This window comes from Epinephelus fuscoguttatus, linkage group LG9, assembly GCF_011397635.1.
Source record: "Epinephelus fuscoguttatus linkage group LG9, E.fuscoguttatus.final_Chr_v1".
Lineage (NCBI taxonomy): Eukaryota > Metazoa > Chordata > Actinopteri > Perciformes > Serranidae > Epinephelus > Epinephelus fuscoguttatus.
In genome coordinates this window covers 33,652,510-33,675,796 of record NC_064760.1, presented here as the reverse complement: position 1 = coordinate 33,675,796, position 23,287 = coordinate 33,652,510, and the positions used below count along the sequence as shown (strand labels likewise).

Below are 23,287 nucleotides of genomic sequence, written 5' to 3'. Positions count from 1 at the left end.
TCTATTAGAAAAACAGGACTTAACTTTGGTGACTTCTGTGCACTTCTATGTAGATACTGGAAAAACATTTCTAGACCCAGTTTCCCACAACTTTCAGACGTGTGCTGGTAAAACTATGAAGCTAATCTTACTGCAAACACAGATTAACACTGAACATCGAACTGAACAGCACACCATGTTTGGAGAAGTTCCCTGCCCGTCTTGACATAGTAGCTGAAATGTTAAAAAATTAAACGGCGGGGTCAGAAGTGACTCACGGCAATATAATCATCTAAACAAGGCACTAGAGGGAGGGATGCACCCTGGCGCCATCAACTGGACCCCTCGTCTGGGATCAAGTCCAAATAAGCCTCAAGTCACTCCTTCTCTCACAGTCCTCTCCCCAAACTCATCTCTCTCTCGCTCCAGCCCTCACCCAATGCACCCGACCCCCCTCCTTTACGCATACACACACTCACACATACCCAGGCACAGTTGGCAGCCCCTACCTAAACATATTCACACATCACATCACTGCTCAACACATGGCTCTTTGTACCAGCATGATTGGAGGTACAGGGAGCAGCACACACACTCACACATACACACACACACACACACACACACACACACACACACACACACACACACACACACACACACACACACACACTGAACTTTTAGGTGAAACAGCCATCCAGTCTCTCCTCCAGCAGGGCCCCCTACTTGCCCACAGCACAGGCGTGCAATCAAAAGGGCTATATCCACATGGAAAATAGCCCTAGTTACCAAAGTACACAAATAAAAGTGAGATGGTCAATATTTCACAGGAATGTCTGTACAAATGTCACATTGTTAGCTCAAAGGATTAAGTCTCTGAAAACTGAAGATTCTTAGCTAATGCATACTTTGTGAAAACATTTTTGGCAGCCAATTTCTCAAACCACTGGGAGAAAAATGGCCCTGCTGGAGCACAAGAGAGAGAACAGTTAACAAGAACAGTTAGATCCCATAAAAATCAACATCACGCCGGACGTTGTGTGACATGTTTCTGCCTCGCTTTTCACAATACGCTTGGTCAGTGGATGCATCAGTCATTTCTCTAGCATCACTGGCATGAATGGTCTTTGTGTGATGGGTGAACTGGCTCTCAGCTGCCTTACAGAGTGCCTTTAAAAGGGCCTTACACTCCTCCAGTTTCCCAAGTACTTTAAGATGTAGAAAGACACAGAGACAGAACATCGTTCAAGTGTCGCTCAGAAGAGGAAAACTGCCATTTATGGCGGTCAAAAAGAGAGAGCAGCATCTTGTAAACAAACATGTGACTGTGTGTCATGGTATTCATCAGCTCTCCACAGCTTCCCTGCCTTCCCTTTGTGGGGAGACCACCATCCCCTTTAAACGGCTCATAAAATAAGTCACTTCCCTTTGACATTGTCCTGCCTCTCAAACTCTGTTCTCAGAGGAAGGATGGTGGGGGAGGTGAAAACGCCTCACAGACAAAAACCAGATTAGACACCTCACCACCCCCTCTGCCTGCCATCATGTGCCCCTGAACCAGACGGACCTCGGGGTGCCCCCCATCCCACCTCCGCCTCGACCGCCACCACCCTGCAGGCTTAACCAGCGAGGTCAGGGGTTAACAGCCACTCCTCTGAGAGAGGTCCTGTCCTCTGACCCCCTCCCAGTCCGCCAGCCAGCACATCCACCACCACACACAGTATCTCAGCCCCCAAGCCCCAATCACTCCAGTGCTAACACCACCAACACACATACAAAAAAAACTCCACACATACAAGCACTGAAGAGCCGTAAAAGTCGCACACACATGCAAAAAATATAAATAGTAATCCTTAACATATAGTCCAATCTGAAGTCATAAAAGTCCCACTAGGATTATTTCTGTACCCTTCTGAACTCAGGACATCACTAAAACTGCTAAGGGAGCCGTGAGGGAGGCCATGGGGTACCGCATGTCATGAACCATTCAACAGCGTCTGTCACTAATTGGAGCCTGGTGGTCTGAACTGAACCAAACCTCCGAGCTTTCACACAGACATTTGCAAATAATTAAATGATAAACTGTATGATGTTCATAGTCCATGTATATACTAATCCAATCCCAGTGGAATGTAGGTAATTTGAGATGGTGAATACCGGGGCAATTTTATTTCTGAACGTGTGAACATGTTCCAAGTCTTTCTGATTGATCTTCAAATGTCCAGTGTATAAAACTCAGACCCAAACATACTCCGCAGTGTGAAGTATGCAAAACAACACTTATAAATACAAAGGTTGCCTATTAATTGGCGTATCATGCTCCCTGCTGTAACATGTAAAAAGAGAGTGCTGCCAGTCTACTGAGCATTACTCACACAGACTGTTGTAAATTTGCACACCCTGCAGCCATAACATTCTCCTCTTGCTTCTCACCTCTGTCTAGGGTGTAATTATCCTGAGGGGGGTTAGAGGGATTGGTGCCATTTGTTGGATAACTTTCTGTTTTGCACCTAATGCTGTCATTTGAAATCACGTGAGCTGCACCTTGGATCTTTTAAGGAGTCCACAATGCTGCTTTTTAACGTATGAAGTTTCACTTATGAGTAAAATTTCGGGCATAATAATTTGTCAACTGTTTCAAACAGGCACAGTAAAGGAGCACGATGTGAAGCCACAGTTGAAAGGAGTGATTAAAAAGCTGCATATTTCATTTCCAAAATCATAGCAATTGCTTTTTAAGTCATTCCCGTCTTAAATTCTTTCCTGTTACAGCATGTTGTCAAATCACCACTTTCCTTTTGTCGCCCTCTCTTTAATCTGTGAGGACTCTACAGTTGTGGTCTCTATCTGGATTGTAAAAAGAAATGAATTCCTTCCCACACTACTCATTCAAAAATGCCATTTATCCATATCAGAGAGGCTTTTCCAATTAGTTTCTTAGTGAGCAATTCAATGTTTCAAACAATTCTGATAACTTGGTCCTCAATAAAAAAAATAAATAAGTCAGTAATTTGAAAGCAAAAGTCTTGAAATGCTTTGCTTTCATCAGCTCTAAGTAATAACGTTGGAAAGGCAACACTTTGTCCAAAGGGATGGATGTGTCATGTTGAAATTAAACCCAAACATCTAAGCAAAACAATGGGATAAATGTTTTCAAGGCTCCATAATAGTGCGGGGTTTAGCAGGGGAATCTCCAGCATGAGATCAGTCTAGTGCTGTAAAAACAAAGTCTGCAAAAGTCAAACTGTAAAGGGAGGAACACTCAGTTATCTGAGCCACCAGTGTCCTATTTTATACCACAAAGTTTTCACAGTACAGTCAGGACAAGTGTTTTGGTACAATATGATATTTCCCCCAACATTACAAGAAATCCTTTAACTAGGCGAGCTGAGTAAGAGCTCAGTCTTATTTACAACCTGGAAGAGTAGCTGCAGGGGGAGGGAAAGCTACAAACATCCACACATTCACGTCAGGCTACTGCTCAGTACAACCGCAGACTCTTGCTCAAGGGCATCATGCCAGAAGCAGTAGTGAAAGGGGGTGGGGGGGGTTTGGAGCGTGTGTCTTGTACACCTTTCCCATCCAGATTTTCCGAGCTTTTTTTTTTCATTAGTCAAAGTGACGTCCCATACAACTGGACCATTACTTTACTGCCATCCATGCAGAGAAACAGTGATGATTTCTCAAGTAGAAATGAAACAGCACATAATGTTCTGTTGGGTCAAAAAATATTATTAAAAGTTAAACTACAGTGTGGGGAATTTCACAATGGAAAGTGAGCTACAGATTCAGCATGAAACCATAGTAACTTAAAAGCCTAGATCATTCTAACACACGTCTACAAATTACATTTATTTTACACAGTAATATCTAGCGTACATGGGTGTACCCTGAGCTATGGCAGAACCACCGCGACTGGGGGAAAATGTTCAACAACATTATGCTGTAAGCGGAAACCATTATTAGAGACTGGGCTGTTCATATGGAGATAATCAGGGCAGGGCGATACTTCCACCTACTCTGTTTCTACACTTCAGCCTCTTACAAAAATAGAGTAATGACAAGTTTATAGCAGTTTTGGCCAAACCAATAATGCTTTTCAGCTCTCAGTTCATTAGCAAAGTCCAAAAGGGTCTGGAATGTGCTTGCAGGGGGACTTCTGGATCTGACTGAAGTATTTTAATGAAATGCTGGGTAGCAATGCCAAACCCTGTCCATTTCTTTAATGTGTTTCACTTGACTGCTGCTCAGTGTCTCCAAGCAGAACTGAAGACAAAAGCTAAAGGACAGACCATATAGTTCAAGTTGTTATCATCAGTGTTTAAAAGGGTTTATTGACAGGGTAATGAATGTTACCTCTAAGGTGTTAATAACGGCTAAGCTTAAGCAGATCCAAGTGTTTGGACTGATAACTAGCGCTCTCCCTTAGAGATGCCAGGTGCTAGTCACCTGGATGCCTGCAGTATATTCCTCAATACATACTGTAGACTTGTGGCCCCTCACTGGGAGTGGCATCAGTTTTTAGCATGAAGCTCCAGCTGACCCATGACTCAGACATTACACCGCTCTCGTAACTAGCCTATAGCCTGTAAAGGATGTAACTGAAGTGGGCGACGGCTTTAAACATTTAAAGTTAAGTAGTAAAATCTTTTACAGGAATTGTTTGAAATTGCAACCAGAACATCTGCATGTTTGCCTCAATAAAAAATAAGTGTCTGCCTCAGTTTGTTCCCTTCTGCTATTTGGGTTCATCATTCATACCCGCTGTACTTGTATATCTTCTAGTTCTGAATTTGATGGTTGTGTTTTGTGGCCCAATTTTTTTTCTCTGCTGTTTTTTTATTGCTGCTGCAACAACAGCATTTCCATGAGGATCACCATATTTACCTAGAGAAGACTTAAAACAAGAAGAGCATTGTAGTTCAGTAAATCACATGTATACATTATATATAACAGTGTAGGAGTGTAACACAAAAGTCATGGTTCACAGCAAGTTCAGTACAGCCGTAGAAAAACAAATGTTTAAGGAAACATTTCTTTTCATTTATATTGAACAGACAGTAGTGCAGGTGTTTAAGATAGACTCATCCTCTAGCTGAGGACTGGGGTAACATTTTGCCCACTGGCAACTTTGGTAAAATATTGTCATTATAAAAATGAGGACTGTTTCTAAATGCGTCTGTATGATACTGAACAAACACTTCCCTAAAAGCCAACAAAAGTACAAAAATATAAAAAAATAAAACTTGTGCATTAGGTGGCGTGTTCAAATTATCTCCACCTTGGCTTTACTGAAACATTCAAAGCACTCAAACATTTTATCATTCTGGTGATTGACAAATCTGGGTGATGCCGCTAAATGTGCGTCAGCATGTTGGATGTGTTTCCGTTAACAGACCCTTCAACAGTGAAGCAACAGCGACACACCAGCCTCATCTTAAACACAACTCTCTCACTGTTGTTGCAGTTTTAGCTGACCAGGAATTGGGGGAGGATCTTCCAAATCTGGCATCTCATTTGCACTTTAGTGGAACTGAAGATTTCTTTGCTTTGACTGACTTGCACGCCAATCCACTTGTGCTAACCTCAGCAAATGTTACGGGCCAGCGTACAGCTAAAAGTTTCTAGGTGGGACTCCCACATAATATGGAACTTAAGTTTACAAGTGCATGAATTTATATATTGTGTATTCTGTGTGTGGCTGCGTGCCTCGTACCAGGACGGTTTGATACAAATGCACGAACTGTTACAGCCCTGGCATAGTGATAGAGAGCAACTGAGTCCCATAAAATAAAGACAAGGAGCTGGTCAGTTAAAATGTTCTCATAATTTAATATATACTATATATAAATACCTAGATTGTAGCGTACACTGTTTGCGCTACTGTACTCTGCATTTTGTTGCACAGGTACTTACTGTGTTGAGTGACAACAGATGAATCTAACCTATATCTAAACTATTAAAGAAGTAACACTTAAATGCATCAAACTTTGCCTCAAACTATATCATGTAGTATTTATCATGTAGCTTTGATACAGTAGTTTGTCACACGACTCAGCATGTAGTCAGCTGACCAGAAAGCATCCGTCCCTAACACGATAAGTCACGACACTAATGTGGATTTGATCCATGATTCAGCATCAACCAGAAGGGTTGGAGGTTAATGCAAAGAACAATCATACCGACCCTCAGTGACATAAATAACAGCAACTACTTCAGGGAGGAAGCCTCTCAGTAGTGGTGAGCTCAGGAAACGTTAGCACCGCTTGTGACATGAGAGATTTACTCCACTTAGAACAATGCTCACCATCCATTTATGAGGCAGGAAGTTTTGGTTTAGGGGAGTACTCTCTGGAGTGAATATTTTCAGCTACCAGCCAGCCACAGGGCTTTGGATAATGTCTGTGTAAAATTATGTTTCCTTAAATAAATCACGAATTAAAATCTCTTCCACAACACAGCTGTCAAAACACCAAACTGCCAAAATTTACTTGTCATATGGCATGGCTATGATGAGAAAGAAAGGCATGTGTGCTGCTGCACGGCACGAGGCAAAGCAGAACTCATTACAATCTCCATGTCTCATCAACGGCTCTTACAACAGACGCACTTTGCTGCCACGGAAAAACTCTAAACACAGACTATTCGTTATACAGAGTGAGAAATTGTCACATTAAAATGTTTATCGGTGTTAAGTCCTCCACATTTTGTCCAACATGAATTATTTTCTAACAAGCACACAACCTCAGAAACAAAGCACACACTGGGATCCGTAAATCTGAGCCCTCTGCCACCAGAGTCCATTTCTGATTACTAAACCAGTCTGGGCCTCTGGCCAATTAAAACTCTCCATTTGTGAACATTCCAAAATGCTGTCATCCATGAACATTTACCCAGAAGCCCCTGGGGAGATTCCACAACATTGCCCTGGCCTCTCGCTCTGTCTGTTTCCCTCTCCCGTCCCGGCCCTGCATCTCCGGCTTTGTCTCCCCACACAAAAGCTCCCTGCCTACACCACTTCCCAGGTCACTGCTTTGTCAGGGTTTCAACTCGCTCCTGCACTTCCCCAAGTGCTTTTAACAAGTCAGAAACCAAATTCCAACCACTGGGGCAGTTCTCAAAAGTTCACCTACTGCACAATTCATATGAGCTCTCTCCTGGTCAAGAGAAAAATCTGGAGGACTGTGTTTGACTCTCTGACCTCTTACTGTGTGTGTGGCATGAATTATTCCATAAAGTCTCCTGATAGCAGGGTAGAAATTTGGAAGGAAGTTGGAGGCTGTGCTGGGAAAGATGGATTGGGAAAAAAAAAAAAAAACAAACCCAAAGAACAAATGCTCACCACCCATGAAAAGAAGGCACAAACACTATTCTGTAGCGTACATTTTGTGGAAACATATCAGTTAAAGTCGTTTCACACCAAGCAGGGATTTTTGTCCAAAATTTTTTACCGAAATTTACAAAAATGGTTTTGTGGGTTGTTATGAATGCTTGCACACCCGTGCGGAACATTCATGCATGTACACGGATCTGCAGTTGACGTGTATGCTTTTCTGTTGGTTTTACCGGTGTGTCCGGTGTGACATCACATACAGGCTGGAAAACAGGTTAGTAAACAGTAGGAAGCAGCATGGAGCCCAGTGAAAATGTCATGGTGCTTACTTATTTTTTCATCTCTTACTTAATCTTGAACTCAGTGCCGACTAATTTTGAACAATGCTCGAGCATCCCTTGGACAGAGACATATGTTATTTTGTGGCAGCTCGTCTGTTGTATCATGCCGGAAAAGGCTCTTAAATTAATTTGTCCACCCCAGTGTTGTATTTCCATCACTGCTGATCAGACCCACAACTACCTGTGACTACTGCAGAGTCTTCTGACCAATTGTAACCTTTCCCATTAAACATAAAAACCAGATGTTAGTTGGTGTTAGTGGAGTTTTTTTGTCCAGTGGAAGAGGGGCTAGAGAGAGACCAAAACAGGGTGGAGTGGAAATGTTACAAAGACCTGGAGGTCATTCATGCAGTGAGGAAACTTCCCTTGTTCCCTGGTTTAAAGCTCCAGATCACAACGAATGATCTGTACGCAGGTGTATAAAAATAGTAGATAAGGTTAAGTGTGCATTGGCACAAACAGTTTTACTGACATAGGGTAGAAGGGTGAAGGTTTAAGGTGAGAAAACAAATGGTTTGATGAATTGCAAGAGAGGGTGCGCAACTATCGTAAGTTGGTGCAATTAACATCTCACCATTTGAAAACTCACACACACACACACACACACACACACACACACACACACACACACACACACACAAACAACTGCTCTCACATATGCTGACATGCATTCATGCACACAGCACATGTACTGGCATTTACTGACTTACTTATTTACTTGGATTAAACTGAAGCCATAGACTGGAGTGCCTACAGGCCGCAGACGGTGGACCGGCAGGCCTTTATAGGCTATTACTGAGGTTTACCTCCCCTACCCGGAAGAGGTAAAAATACCAAACAGAAAAAAACAAAAACAGAAAGCCACAACGGCTTAAAGAGGATTATCTCATCTAAGAAATGTGCCCACACCATTGCCTAAGAGTGTGTTTACAATTTATTTCTTGCTTTTATGGGTCACATTACCATCTTGTGAAGTGTGGCCTCCATAATCTCTGGTTTTATTTTTACCTTATGTCTCATTATTATTACCATTATCAGTATCAAACCTTGTGTTTCATTGTTTTGTTTTTAAGATAACAATTTTATAAAGGTGGCAAGCTTGAGCACTGATATATTAATGTTTTTGGTTACCAATTCATGTGTAGTTGACATGCAAACCATAAGTCCATACGTGGGGTTGATGGACAGATGCTGTCTGTCAGCCAACTGTGTTTTGAATTTTTTGAAAAACTGTCCGTCGTAACCAACACCTTTTCTGCCTTTTGAGAATTAGTCTCTGGTGGAAACTGAGCATATTTGATGACATTTTTTAGCTTCCTTTGTGAAACTCAAAGCTGGCGAAAGTTAACTGTGAGTGGTTTCTGTGAAGTGGACCAGTGCTTTAAGAGCGGAAGACCCAGAGACAATTGCACTCCTGAGGGCCCCAAGTCTATCGCAAGGCTGTGAACAGGAAGCCTGAGCAGTTAATATCAGCTGGTTCTAGACTGACCTCTTGAAAAATAGAGATCCAAATTTAGGTGATACATTTTAGCAAATCCAAATTTAAAATCAGATTTGCCTGATTTTAGGGCTTATAAAACCTATCCAGACCAGTTCAGCCATTCTTACATTTTCCTTTAATTTTTATAAATCTTTTTCTTTGATTTTTTTATTTATTTATTTATTTTTATTTTTTTTTACATTTTTCTATATTATTTGTATCTGAAAGAAAACCTCCAGTGAGAGAATAAAAATCAATTAACAACATGAGACATTCCTCCCTGACTTTTTATTTCTCATGAGAAGACCACAAACGGCAATGAAAAGGGGTTTTCCTTCAGAAGTTCACCGTTGAGCCCCTGAGAGGTAGGCTCAGCGCATCTCACATTGGGTCCTTTACATGATCAGGACAGTGGTAGTGTCAAATAAGATGGCCCTTCTCCGCCCCTCTCCCCTTCCCATAGCCGATACTTGATAGTCTCAGGGCTCATATGTCGCCTTCAGGTTTGGGACGAGGCCAGTGAGCAGAGATTACCTTGTATTTTGGCATAATTAAATAACTATTTCTGTTATTAATAAATACATTTGTATCTTAGGCTATGTAGGGGCCCAAGGCGGCAACCAGACACTGGACAGAGAATCTAGCTGGGGCTAGGGCTACGGGCATGCGAGCATAGTCCATTTTATTTATGAGTGCCATGGCAGCACATTAAAGATCGTGCCATCACTGGCGGGACGTTCTAAGTTACGCTTCTGGAAAGACCCGTTTTAAAATCGTACCTGTCAATGACATAATGAGCCACCATGCTTCACAGTTAATCTGCTTTCTGTGTTAATTCAGTCAAATTGCCATAAACTGCAGCGGGCAATGTGGAATCTTAGCACATTACAACATCGTTTTCTCACTTGACAGTAAACATTTGGCCTAAACACGAACACTGAGGTCTCCAAGAGGTCAAGAAATACACAAACACAGCAGTGAAGAAATGAGATCATAAAATTTAAATGTCAAGATCCCAACAGTTGTGCAAGTTTTGCCTCTTACTATGAGAGAGCTGGCGGCCATGATTCATGTTAACACAGTTATGGAGAATTCATATTTCAAACAGAAGTGGTTTGTTTTCCGGACGTCACTGAATTCTGGCCATGCTCATTGCGTGCTCCACACAAACTTTCTGCAACTTGTTTGACTTCCTTCTGGTAAATACAGCAACCACTGGCGACTGGCTTGACTACCATTCAGACATTGAGACCTGTGCGAGGCTCACCATTCAGCCAGGTGGTTTTAACATGAGTGCCTGTGTCAAACATTGTATGGACTACAGATGCATACGTAAAGGAAAAACAACACAAGACACTTTTCTTCCTGCCACCACTCTGCGGGGAATCTTTTCTCAACAACATCTATCAGAGGATGGAGGCAATGATTCACGTTAACAGCTGGTCTAATTTTTCACCCTTTCCACATCTTTCTCTCAGGTTATGTGCCTTTTGATGAGCTGCAGAGTTGCAGTGTTTGATCTAGTCCTTTTACTACAGATTCCACCTTGATGCTTTAGCCTGGTGTGACTGTGTGTGTGTGTGTGTGTGTGTGTGTGTGTGTGTGTGCGTGTGTGTGCGTGTGTGTGTGAGTCAGTGAGTGAAAGAGAGAGCGAGACTGTGTTATGTTTAAGATTTGCAGAGACAGGCAGAGGTTTTGCAGACAAATGGAGAGGACAAGTTACAGCACAGCGTGATTATCACAAGGGAAAGGAAGAGGAGGAGAAAAAAAGAGACACAAAAGACCTTCCTGGCTTGTCCCTCTACACCAGCCCTCCGTCCTTCCACTGATTCATGGCACACAAATGGAAACACACTTTAAAAGGAGAAGATGAAAAACACTCCTTACTTAAGGCCAAGTGTTTTACCATGGGACCCTGCGCAAACACTGTTGTGCTGTCAGAGAAATGGACTACTGTTGAGCTTACAAATAGGTCCTCTTTAAGTTGTGCTTCACACACTGTTCGAGAGCTATGTGTTCTGAGGTGGCTTTGTGCTTCAAACCGTCTTTGTGGACTTTCACACAACGAGTCACTGCACCCCTTCCCTCCAACTCCACATTAAAAGAATTCAAAAAATCCAACTTTGTTGAAACATATGAGAGCTTTTAAAAGACTTTACACACAAACAATACATTTCATCGTTGCCAGTAAAAGCCAGCGAACCCCTCCTAAGGACAGGGAGCTCTTTGACAATGTTTATAACAGACATCCAAAAGCAGCTGAAGTCCACCAGATGTTGAGGCAGGACGGGGCCGGCGCAGCCCCCCAGGCAGAATGAGGTCAGGTACAAGATCAGGTTTCTGGAAGCTCAAAAGCTACAAAAGGGCAACAAAGATTCTGATATACCTGTTGGGCCTTACGAAACTGGACACCAACAGAGGCGGTGGGAAGAGAACCACTCATCGCAGACTGTCAAAGGGACTAGAAAGTCTAAACCTAACGGTACAATGGTCTAATGGGCCTCAGTCATGGATGGCTCAGTTGACTCCCGATGATATTTCTAAATGTGTCGATAAATCAAAGTGACTTGCCATTCCGATGATGTACAATATTGGCGGGTTGACTCGCTTTCCCACATAATGGCAAATCTTTTCTGCCAGTAAAAACCACCCTCAAAACACGCTGACCAAATGATTTGCAGCTTTGGAGCCATCATTTAACAAACTATGTGATCCTTTCATGTGTGTGCTTTTTTCCCCTCCCTCGCTTATCGGCCCTCAGCCAGCAGGACGTCTGCCATTGTTTTCTTCATGTTTTAAATTTGAGTTTTGATGACCCGCTTTTAATACATGGCATCAACTCGTCAGTCAGATTCACAGAGCTGTGTGAAGCAGCCAAAGACCTGCCTACTACTTTTTTGTTTGAAGAAGAAAGGACTTTTGAAAAGCAAAGGAAAAAAATGGGAATTTTGATCTCAAACAATATAATTTATATGAAAATAAATCCAAGCGCAGGCAGCACACAGGGGGATTAGGTAAATATTAGGAAACCTATTAAGCTAACTGCACTTTGGAAAAGTGAGCTAAGTGTGAGTGACTTCCTCGTCAGTGGGAGTCTCAATGTAGGCCTTGGGAGTAATTAGCAAGGATTACAGCTCGTCTGGCCTGCACCCAGCACTGGGGTTTCAGCCCAAACACCCAGGCAAGTCCCTGGCTTTGCTCCCTTACCGCCCTCCCTAACCACATGGGCCTCTGGCGAGTCGCACAAATCCTAATGATGATCATGACTATCAACACGGACATCCATCTCACTGCGGCTTCATAGGAAATCAATTAACCTTGGTTGAGTTACACCTACATCATAACCGCACTCCCTCACTGGCGGCTAGGTGGTGAGATGACTTCAGTGAGTGAGCAGAGCCTTGTTGTGTCGGGCGAGGGGGTTCACACTCCACCCCTGCAGCTTGGGATCAGAGCCCGCGGCCCTTCGCCACACTCCTCACAGCTGGCTGAGTGACACCAGCGCTGAGGTGATCAACACAAAGGAGACGCGCGACGGCTCAAATATCAGAGGAACAAAAAAATTACACCATCAAGCATCGGCTGCACAAAAAGGACTTCAGCTGCCGGAGGAGCTGAACAATGAAGATAGGGTGAGGTGGGAGATGGGGAATATATTGTTGATGTTTAGCCTTGGCATAGGAAGTGTACAAGTAGTTGTGATAAAACAACTCACTAATGTACTGAACACAGGTGCACTGATCTGATTTTGGGCCCATACTGGTCTAAAATGCTTAACTGGACACAGACTTAGTACAGAAATAGCCTCAACTACTGCATTTACCGTATTAAAAATAAAAGTCACCCACAGAACACTGGACCTTACACACAGAGCTCACACTACCAGGCCACAATGAAGTCTCGTCATTATACTGCCTTTGTTTTTTTTTTATACAAAACCAAACAATGCAAGCATAATACTGCGCCAAGATAACGTGCAACAGTGTCAGCCTCTAGTGTGAGTGATATATGACACACAAGTCATCAGCACTTCATAAACATTAACAATGGCATAACATGACAATAACAAGCATTTACTGTCCCTGTTGCATGGTCATTGAGCTCGACTGATCTTATCCTCTGCTCAGAGGGTAAGGAGTTGCCAGACTTCATTTTTGTGGACATTTTTGGCTGCTGTTCTTATTCCATGAGCTAGCTGCTAACTGCTGCTAGCACACCCGTCCTGCCAGCTGTCTCTTTGACACAGTTGTCGATTCAGTGCCGTTACCATCTCTGCTGCCGGCTTAGAGACAAGACAAATCTGTCCCCCTATTCCACAATTGTACCTTTTACATAACTGTGAGGCAGAATAGCTGTGCAACATTCCTGCCTTCAACAGGCAATGTAAAAAGTGCTTTTGTGTATGTGAACCAGATTTGTAATATTCTTATGTATGCATCATTTCATCTCTTACAAAATTATGGCGTACTAATGCGCTCTTGTGTTGCTGGTATGAGAGGTTAAAATGTGTTATTGCTGCCTCCTTAACACTTAGAAGCGATAACAAAGCCATTAGGAGATGTGTGTTAATAAGAGCCGTGGTCTAGTTTTGACATGTGCACCATCTAAAAGCTTTTTTGCACAGAGAAAACGACAAAGGTTAAAAGCAGACACTAGACAAGAGGTAGATGGGCTGAATGGAGCAGGGCAGCAAAATACCAGTAAACCACCATTGATGGAGAAAAAGAGAGGAAATCACCCAGGTATGACGAAGAAAGGAAAGATTAGGACAGAAACAAAACCTCCCACAGGAGCTGCTAAAGAGCGAGCAGGGGGAGAGGAAAATGAACTGATATGTCAGTCGGGACAGACGAGGGGAAAAAGAGACGGCTGACTTCAGCAGTGTGCAAACAGAGGACGTGTTAACAAGGAGTTTCAGAGGGTCGCTCCCCTCAACTCAAAGTACGGAAAACCGCAGAGCCAGATCGGGATTTCTGACAGCTTGCATCAGACAAGGACTCGCACAGACCTACCAAATGATACAGTCAAGATTAACTGTGGCCAAAAACAATGAACTATGAGGCCCTTTGGTTAAAACCTTGAATTGTGTTAGACAGACCCATGCGCTCACAGGGGTTACTAAGAGGAGCAGGCTGTATGTACATGCCTGAATGACTGGGCGACGATGAGTCACAGTGCATGCATGCCTCCAGTTACCTCCCCAGATTCCCTAAGCCTGTGTCACACACACACATAGTCGCTCTCTGGCTCCTGCCTGGCCCACCATTTCTCTTGGATATTCACTTAAACTTGCCTCGGTACAAAACTCTTTCCTGTCAGTCAAATCCCCCCTCTCTTTCTCTGCATGCCTCAGTCAGTCCCTCCAGCGCTGTCTTTGTTGCCGTGTGTTCCCAGCTCCGGGGCTCCCTATGTGCGGGTCTTGGTGGTCCGTTGTGGAATGTGGTGAGGAGGGGGGAGGCAGACCGGCCTAAAAAGGGGGTGCTCAATTGTTCCCACACACAGCATCCACCCCCCACTGATCTGTCACTCACTTGGCCATTTGAGGGGGGCAAAGCAAAAGATGCAGAGAGATGGAATTACGGACGCTCAGTCGACACACGCACACACTGCTATTGAATTGATGCTACACTTGGAGCATACTAAATGAGCATAAGAAAGAAACTTAAGATTCCTCAGTCCTACATGTTACAGAAGAAAGTAACGCAAACACCAGGTAAAGAACGACTAAATCATTTCGTCCACCAGATTGGATCCATGCAGCAAGAAACTGACAGTTATAGTACCAGTCTTGAACTTCTTCCGTGCACCGCCTACATTTTTTTGTGCGCTGTGATAAGCTGATTTGTTTTGGAGCAGCGATAAGGCAGCTGTTGCTGGCTGAGCAGAACGGGACACCACAAGAGCCCCTGATCTCAGAGCAGCTACTCTGCGATTGCAGGAAGTTGATAAGAGCGGCAAGATACCACAGAGCTGGCAGGCACGTGTAGCTGCCCTCCCTCCCTCCTCTGGCCCCATCTGGACGCTGCAAGTCACAGCCGGGCTCCCCCTGGGTTCACAAGACCTCAACCTCATGATACCTAAACTCAATTATCCTGAAGGCTCGCCAAACAGTGAGGGAGGGGATGTCACATATACAGGGCAGAGAGCAACAGGAACCATCACATTAGCACTGCTTTTAACTGATCTCCAAGGATACCACCAGAGGGGAGAAACCCCAACCAAATGCTCACAGTACATTTATCATTGAGCTTCCCACTCGCCTGAAACACTATAACTTGGCAAATTAGGAGATCCTGAGTTGAACATCTATCACAAAAACATTTGCACTGCCCGTACAAATTTAAAAAAATAAGTGAATCACTGCCCAGGAGTCCTAATATAAACCTGCTGCAGGAAAAACAATGGCAAAGATTAGCTACAGAGGCTGAGAGATGATTGTGTTCTGCTATTTTAGGTTCTACTAAGAACACAGGCATGTCAAAACACAAAAAAACCTTTCATTTTAAACACCTGTCTTCATAAAAAGGCATGTAAGGCCAGTGAGAGAAGTGTTAGAACATTTTCAAGCCAAGAAGCTGCAGAAGTCTATCCCATCGCTCAGGAATGTTATCAGAGATTACTGTGCATGCTTTGGCTTTAATGCATGGTGTTTATTTAATCTCCACCGCCCCACACACGTTTTCTTAATTTTCCCTTCAAATCAATCATTGATATTAATGTTTGTGCAACTTATTCCTCTCGGGACAAAATGATGTTGTGCTAAAAAGAACTTTCTATTTAGACTCAAAGCAACCATACGACAATTCTTGTGAAAACTATCACTATGACTTTGTTTTAGAAGTAAATGGTTATGGCACTCTTTTGTTAAAAAATCCACATTTCAACATTACTCTGCCTGAAGCTTACCGCTGATTCGAGACTGATGCTTTTCCATTACTGTAATGGTTTTAAGTGATTTTTCATGCATACCAGGTCTAATCTTAAGTGTAGTTTTGATGCACTGTGAGTAACTCATTATTACTATCATTAGTCATGCTTGCACGTGTGAATGTAGCGTTGGTTGTAACCACACCTATGGGTGGGGCTAAGTAAGTTTCTCAAATGACACACCTGAATCTGTTTGATCCCTCTATATCTGTCGGAAAACCAGTTTGGGCTGAAAACATTGTTCTTCTTTCATGTACTAATTGAGAGAGAAGAAAAGGAGCATTTAAATTTGTGGCACTGTTTGAAAGACGTAGCCCACAGTTACAATTTTGGGACTGGGAAGTAAAACATATGTGTTTCAACACTTTTTTCTAATTTCAACACCTAGTTAATGCAGACAAACAGCCGATGCTGCCTTTTAAACAAAATATATCAAAAAAACAACATGAAATTACTCCTCAACTTCTTCAGTAACTTTTTTTTTTGGCCTTTTGCCATACATAATATGCCTTCATGTAAGATTCTCTGACTTTATATGGGCTGTTAAGAAAGATAGATCTCAACTTCATGTGACTACACAAAGACCATCTAAAATCCATGAGCAATATCTTAAAAGCCACTCTGGATTCTTCAGGAAAACATCACTTTACTTATCTGTTAATGAGCTGCACCATAACCTACTTTCTATTTGCACATTAGTGGTTGTTTCAATGTACAACTGATAAACAAACAGGTTTTGGACTCCTGATGTCGCTGAGTGAAAGAACAGGATGAGGCTGGGTGTTTCAAACAGATGTCAGTGTAGAACAATCACATAAGTAATGCACTAATTACAAAAGCTTACTTTTGGGTTTCTCTAAGCTGCTCTTGTTCTTATTGTGAGAACTTTTCGTTTGGCGATGTACCAACTATTGCAGAGACAGTTCTGTAATCTTCTACAACCACTTTTCGAAATCACTGGAAATTAAACTTCATCACTATGTGCGGCACTACAGTGATTCTTAATGATAAGACTTGCAAAGTGTTTCACATAAAACAAAGAGGCCTGTTTGAGTTTTATGAGGTTGACCTTGTGAGGCGAGGAGGACACTTGGCTGGTAGTTTATTAGTTAATTATTACAGGTGTTAAAATACCACGCCACAGTTGAGCAGAGCAGAGCCGAGCCACTCAAATATTGGTCTTTGAGCTATAAAAGCTCCTGCAGACTGCATGTGCCCCAGTTCCCTGCTCTTATCTTATCTGCTGAATGTCATTGCAATAACACAACCTGTTATTTCCCAAACCGTAATGATGCAGGGCATGCAGACACCGGCGAAGGGGGAAAGAGCCCTCACAATGTGAGGCTGCAGAATGTCTCAAGCTTACAGAGAGGCCAACGCACTGAGGTCATGCGCGCTTTGAGTTTCAGTCATAACGCACTGAACTGATTATGAGCAGGGGACGCTCCTTGCGCTGAAGGGAGGGAAGACGACCCTCTACTCTTTGATCTCTGCCATTGTTCCATACCTGAAGCATGACATCAAGCCTGACTGCCAGAGTAAACCAAAACAGATTTTGCTTGAAGAGCTGCAAAAAGGGGAAGCACAGTGTCCAGCCCTGCAATGAGTAGCCTTTGACATGGCAGAAATCAATCTGGTTGGTGTTAACTGCTCTGCCTTCAGGGTGAACCCGAAGAGCTGGTCCCTGTTACAACTGTGCAACAGCATTTATCAGATACCTTTCAATATTTATCACAGTATCAAATATGACTGTTAAGAAAAATAAACACCGCCTGGTATTAGCTGATAGGTTCATACAGTAAAACCACCGTTTACATTCTGTATGATTACTGACATTATTTATCTGTCATCATTAGTGCTGTGAGCATCATTTATTTCCCATTTAAGTGAGGTATTCAACCACAGGCTCTAAACAAATCGTCATCCAGCAGACAAGAAACTTAGAAATGAGGTCTTGAACTGCTTCCACGTGAGTGGTAAAAGATTGATACCATGGGATCAACAAGGAATTTACCAACTGAGCCTGCTGTTCCTCTGTATCACTTAATTCTGTCTGTGCCAAAGCAATCAGGGTTTCCATTTTAGTTTTACTGCATTAAAACATCTTTATTGAATCTCAAGTCTGGCTTCAGCTGAGCCCGTTGGTAATTTGAATGGTAACAAACATTCTTATCTCTGTGCTGCCAACAATAACACAAGATGTCTGTGGTTAAAAAAGGCAAGTTTTGAATCCCGTGTCTCCAATAAGACTCACATTCCCCCAATCTGATTTATGATTCACGTATCAAAAGGAGGTAAACATGTCAAAAACTACTTCTGTGACAACTGGCAAAGATACTGTGTAATTTCCAAAGTATGTCTTCTCTGCAACATAAGTCAGCACAGTTATGGTTTACGTCAAAAAGGCCCATTATTTTGGTAGAAATATTCTGATCACAACCACTAGTCTCAAGTGGAACAAATTTATTTTACTGCAACTTCTGCGTAAGGTACTGGCTATTTCAACTTCTGCAGGGATGAGAAGTGAAACAACCTCTTCCAGTGAACTGCGTCTTTAAAGTATCAACTGTTCAGACTAAAGTTGTGAAATACATATGCAACTTCACATCCAGTTCAATTTAAACACAGATTGTGTTATGATAAGGAGACAGTTAATGTTTGGAGTTCGACCTGTTACAAAGCGTAGAAGTGATGCTCTGACAAACATGACTGAAGTTCAATCAGACTGCACATCTGGAGCCATTTCTCCCCAGCAACATGAAACATTTCAAAAGCGCAGGGCTTCTCCCCCCCCCAACTCTTTCTAATGACAGTAGACCTTGTTGCTTTCTATGGATCAATTATCTCAGTCTCTTTCAATGACAAAGAGCAGCACATTGAGGTCGGCCCTGCCTAAGGCCCAGACATACACCAGGAATCTATTGTAAGAAAAAGGCACGTGTGTATAGCACACAAACCTGCACAATAAAACTGCCTTCATTTAGATCCTTCTTTCAAAACCAAGACATGCAAGACAATTAAGTCCGACCAACACAGACATGTTGGGGTACTCTCAATGACATTTAGCATCACAAAGACATACAGGCGGAAAACAAAAGGACCTATAGACTTGTGTGAAACCCTGGAGGGAAAAAAAGTCCTCAGCCCTTGACAGTTACGTTCAGCTCAAATTCTAATGAGCCATTGTCAACAGAAAAAAAAACAGTCTGAACATCCTCTTACTATGCAAAGTAAACTAATAAAGGGCATCAGTACAATAAAGAGGACACATACAAATTGGTTACCCTTGTCAGATGAAATAATGCTGTGATCACGTTGCCAAAATTAAACAGCTTAACGGTTTAAGGTGAGAGAGTCCATGAGGAAAAGGAGAAAAGCTAATTATTAATTCCACTGGGATAACTACACATTAGGAAACGACTTTAAAATGAAGGAAAACAACACACCAACATGACAGTGGCCACGCCAAGATGACCTACTTCTATACTTTTTAATCGAAGAACGTCATGCTGTAGCCACTGCAAAACTGGCAACCAAACTGGACTGGATTTAGGGGTTTGAATATATGTGCGCATATTCATTTTAACCACCATATAAATGAAAGGGAAATGAGAGAAGGGAGGGATTTAAAGTATGCAGGGCGCAGTGGAATTTCAAACCCCAACCCCCTTCCCCTGCTCCCCTCAAGCCTTCACTGTAAAAGCCCCCCTACGTCAGTTTCCATCACTTGGGTTTAACTCATGATTAGCTAAATTGATTTGCCTTCTCACCTCTGTCTGACTATTAAAATAGCACTTCCTATTTATCACCAAGCGGTCCTCAGCGCTGCATAACTTTCTGTCCTGCAAATCCGAGCAGAGGAAGATAAAGAAGTACAACATGTGCCTACATAGAAAATGTTAAAACCACAAAACCAGACAAACCTAGAAGGGGAAAAAATCCATAAGCCTTGTTCACAATGCACAGGAATGTTTACTAAATCACTGCAGGCTGTCTGCACTTCACAGCCGTAGGAGTCCCTGCTAAGGAAGCCTGGAAATAAACACAGGCCTGGCTTCTTTCAGTGGGGAGCACAGCCTGTGTGCTGATTATACCTCTTTATTGTTATGAATTACCTACAAGTATTTCCTAGATGAGGACTATATTTACACGCTGGAGTAGAGGAGTGCTTTACAGCCTGAAGAATTCATGCCCAAATGTTTCGCTGCTACTTTCCCCTGAACATAATAATGTACTGTGAAATCTAACATTTAAAAAAAGCCCCATGTTTGCAAGACTAAAGGGATAGTTTGGATTTTTTGAAGTGGGGTTGTATGTGGTACTTATCCATTGTCAGTGTACACAGATGCTAACCAATGTACTACTTTGGATGGGGTCGGCAATAAAATTAATTTAGCCATCTAAAAAATAAAATAAGTTCAAGTGTACGCTATACTGAGTTATGACAGGAAAGCTGCTCACAGTTTCAGTTCCTCATCTGTGCTTTCTTTAAAGACTCTATTGACAAAAATAGTAATTTCAGCTTGCTGAACATGGACCCCGCTGCCTGGTTGCCTCGATCAGTATGTTTGTGTTAATGTGTGACTTTAGCAAATCCAAAACCACCCTTTAAAACAACAAAATCACACAATAACACAAACAAAATCACTGATAGAGGGAGTGGTAGACCAGCAGCTCCTGTGTTCAGCAATGTTAAATCACTGGTTTTCTCAATGGAGTCTGGCTTTATTGAGTAATGTATTCATTCATTCATTCATTTTCCAACTGGAAATCACAATCTGGCATTAAGTTAAAGCCATGAAAATACTCTCGGTAAAGTGTACAATTAAACTGATGCTACATTTTTTAGGTGGCTGAAATATATTTTGTTGCTAACCCCTCCTTAGCTGTACATAGCTTAGCTTCTGTGTTAGCTTTTCAATGCTGGGAGTGTGCCGACTTGCATCTGCTGAATGTAATATACCATCTACATCTAAGTACCCCATACAACCCCACTTCAAAAAGACCTGAACTATCCCATTAACTGTGTTTCCACATAGACTTTGACAGAAGCACAAACTGTCCCTACACAAAAGTGACAGTTTAACTGTTTGTTGTAGGACCTTTCAAACATTTCATGTCAACGACTCCTAAACTTTAAAATGCTTCATAAGATATGGTCTTCTAGACAAACATCTGGAAAACCTTTTAAAGTGAGTTGTGGCGTCAAATAGCCGACTGTCTCCTCTGTATTACAGAAGCTAACAATGTTACAGCAGAAACCTGTGAATGAATCTCACTGACCTTTACCCCCTCACACATGTAGCTAGCTTAAAATGTTCTCATTAGCTAGCTTAAGGACCACCAGGAGACCTCTGTAGGACCCGTGGGGAGTCCCCGGCCCCCACCTTGGGAACCACTGCTGTGGAGTACAGTAATTGAGGTTTTAAAAGAACAGGTTTAAAAGCTTAAATCTCACGGACTCACCGTTGACTCCTTTGTTGGGGACATCGTTGACATTGAAGCCTTTGGAGCTGTAAGCAGCACGGACGTCGTTGCAGTTTTTCAACTTTTGCTCCGCAGTCACCGCCACAGACAACACAACCAGCGTGCAAACCACACACAACACCAATAGCGTCTTCATTTTATGTCCGTTTAAAGCAAACTACAAAGTTACCAGCACAAAAAAAGTATAAAACTAAGCTATCTATATTATCGCCCAGGTGTGTGTGTGTGTAAGCTAGGACAAAGTTTGAGCGACTCCCACGCTGAGTTTCCTCATGGAGACGCGCTGATTTCTTCAGCTCAACAGATACTTCATTCACAGCAGCAGCTCTGAGGCCACCTCTGAAACTTTGAGGCAGGAAAAAACACCGAAAACGACCTTAAACACTGTCCAAACGTCGTCCGCTTAAAAGCACGGGTGTGTGTGATAAATATCGAGTGCCAGACTCGATCGAAAAAACACGAAAAAGCAACGAAACAACAGTTTTAAAACACGTAAAAACTTTTTCAAACTGCAGGCAGGAATCTCAGAAACACACTGCTGCTTCACAGCTTCGACGAAAGTGTAAACCACGGGAGGAGAGTGGAAAGTTGCCGGGAAGGTGTTTTCTCTTCTTTCTTCCTTTCTTTTCTTGCTTTCTTTCCAAACTTGGAGAGGCCGTGGTTTCTGTAGGACAGGACTCTGGACTGTATGCTAGTCGTACTGGGATCCAGATGCGAGCAGAAAACCCTAGTGGACACCCAGGAGTGAGTGCAAGTTCCGGGGACAAAGACCTGGAAAGCAGGAACACCAGGGGTGGAGCGTGGAGCAGGGACTTGAAAACCCTGGATCTCTCTCCTTCTGCAGTGTCTAGACGAGTGGAAACCAGTCTTGAAAATCAGGACTGGAGCTAAGGGTGGAGCTACACTGTGGCATAACATGAAGACTTATTACTGGTCCACATGACACAAGGAAAGGAAACTGTAGATAACCACAAGTCCTCAAAGTCACAAATCACCTTAATAGCAGAACTGCACAGCCCCATTTGACCTGATGTTGAAAGGGTTTCCTTATCTGTTTTTACAGTCAGACTGGAGATAACCACAGAGATAAACCCATTTAACCACACCTCTGCCCTAATGTAAAATAAGTGACATCATTACTAAATATAAAGCTCTTTCTCTCCTCCCCCTCGAAACACCCCAGGGACCCTTAGGGGTCCTGAATCCCTGTGTTGAAGACCACTTAATTTTGTAATTGAAGCGTGTCCATGATGAGAAATTTTAAATTAAATGACAACTCATTATGGAGCATATGGGCGGATTGTGAGACAATGGGCCCCTGGGCACAGATATGCAAAAGGTCCCAACACTGATCCTACACAGGAAGAAGATACTTTGTGGTGGTTTTGCGTCTTTGTAGTAGTTACGGATCTTTTGTAGTTTTATGTCTTTCTGTAGTTTTTTGTGTTTCCTTGTGGTTGTTTTGTGTGTCTTTGTGGTGTTTTTTTATCTCTTTGTAGTCATTTTGTGTCTCTTTGTAGTCACTTTGTCTTCTTGTGGCTGTTTTGTGTCTTTGTGTAGTTCCTTTGTGTCTTTTTTGAGTGTTTTGTGTATCCTTGTGATTGTTTTGTGTCTCTTCTTGTGGCTTATTTGTGTCTTTGTGTAGTTCCTTTGAGTCTCTTTGGTTATTTTGTGTCTCCTTGTGGTTCTTTTGTGTCTCTCTGTTGTCACTTTGTGTCTTCTTGTGGCTGTTTATGTCTT

At 42.6% G+C, this 23,287-nt stretch overlaps 1 protein-coding gene across 1 annotated transcript in view; it reads right to left on the bottom strand.

Moving 5' to 3' along the window:
* gpc4 (glypican 4) overlaps positions 1-22,398 on the bottom strand; it is a 35,849-nt gene extending 13,451 nt beyond the window's left edge. The window contains exon 1 of the mRNA XM_049585571.1: positions 21,527-22,398. Within this exon, the coding sequence (XP_049441528.1) occupies positions 21,527-21,683 (157 nt within the window). The 5' untranslated portion in view covers positions 21,684-22,398. The remainder of the gene's footprint in view (positions 1-21,526) is intronic.
* Between the last annotated feature and the right edge of the window lie 889 nt (positions 22,399-23,287).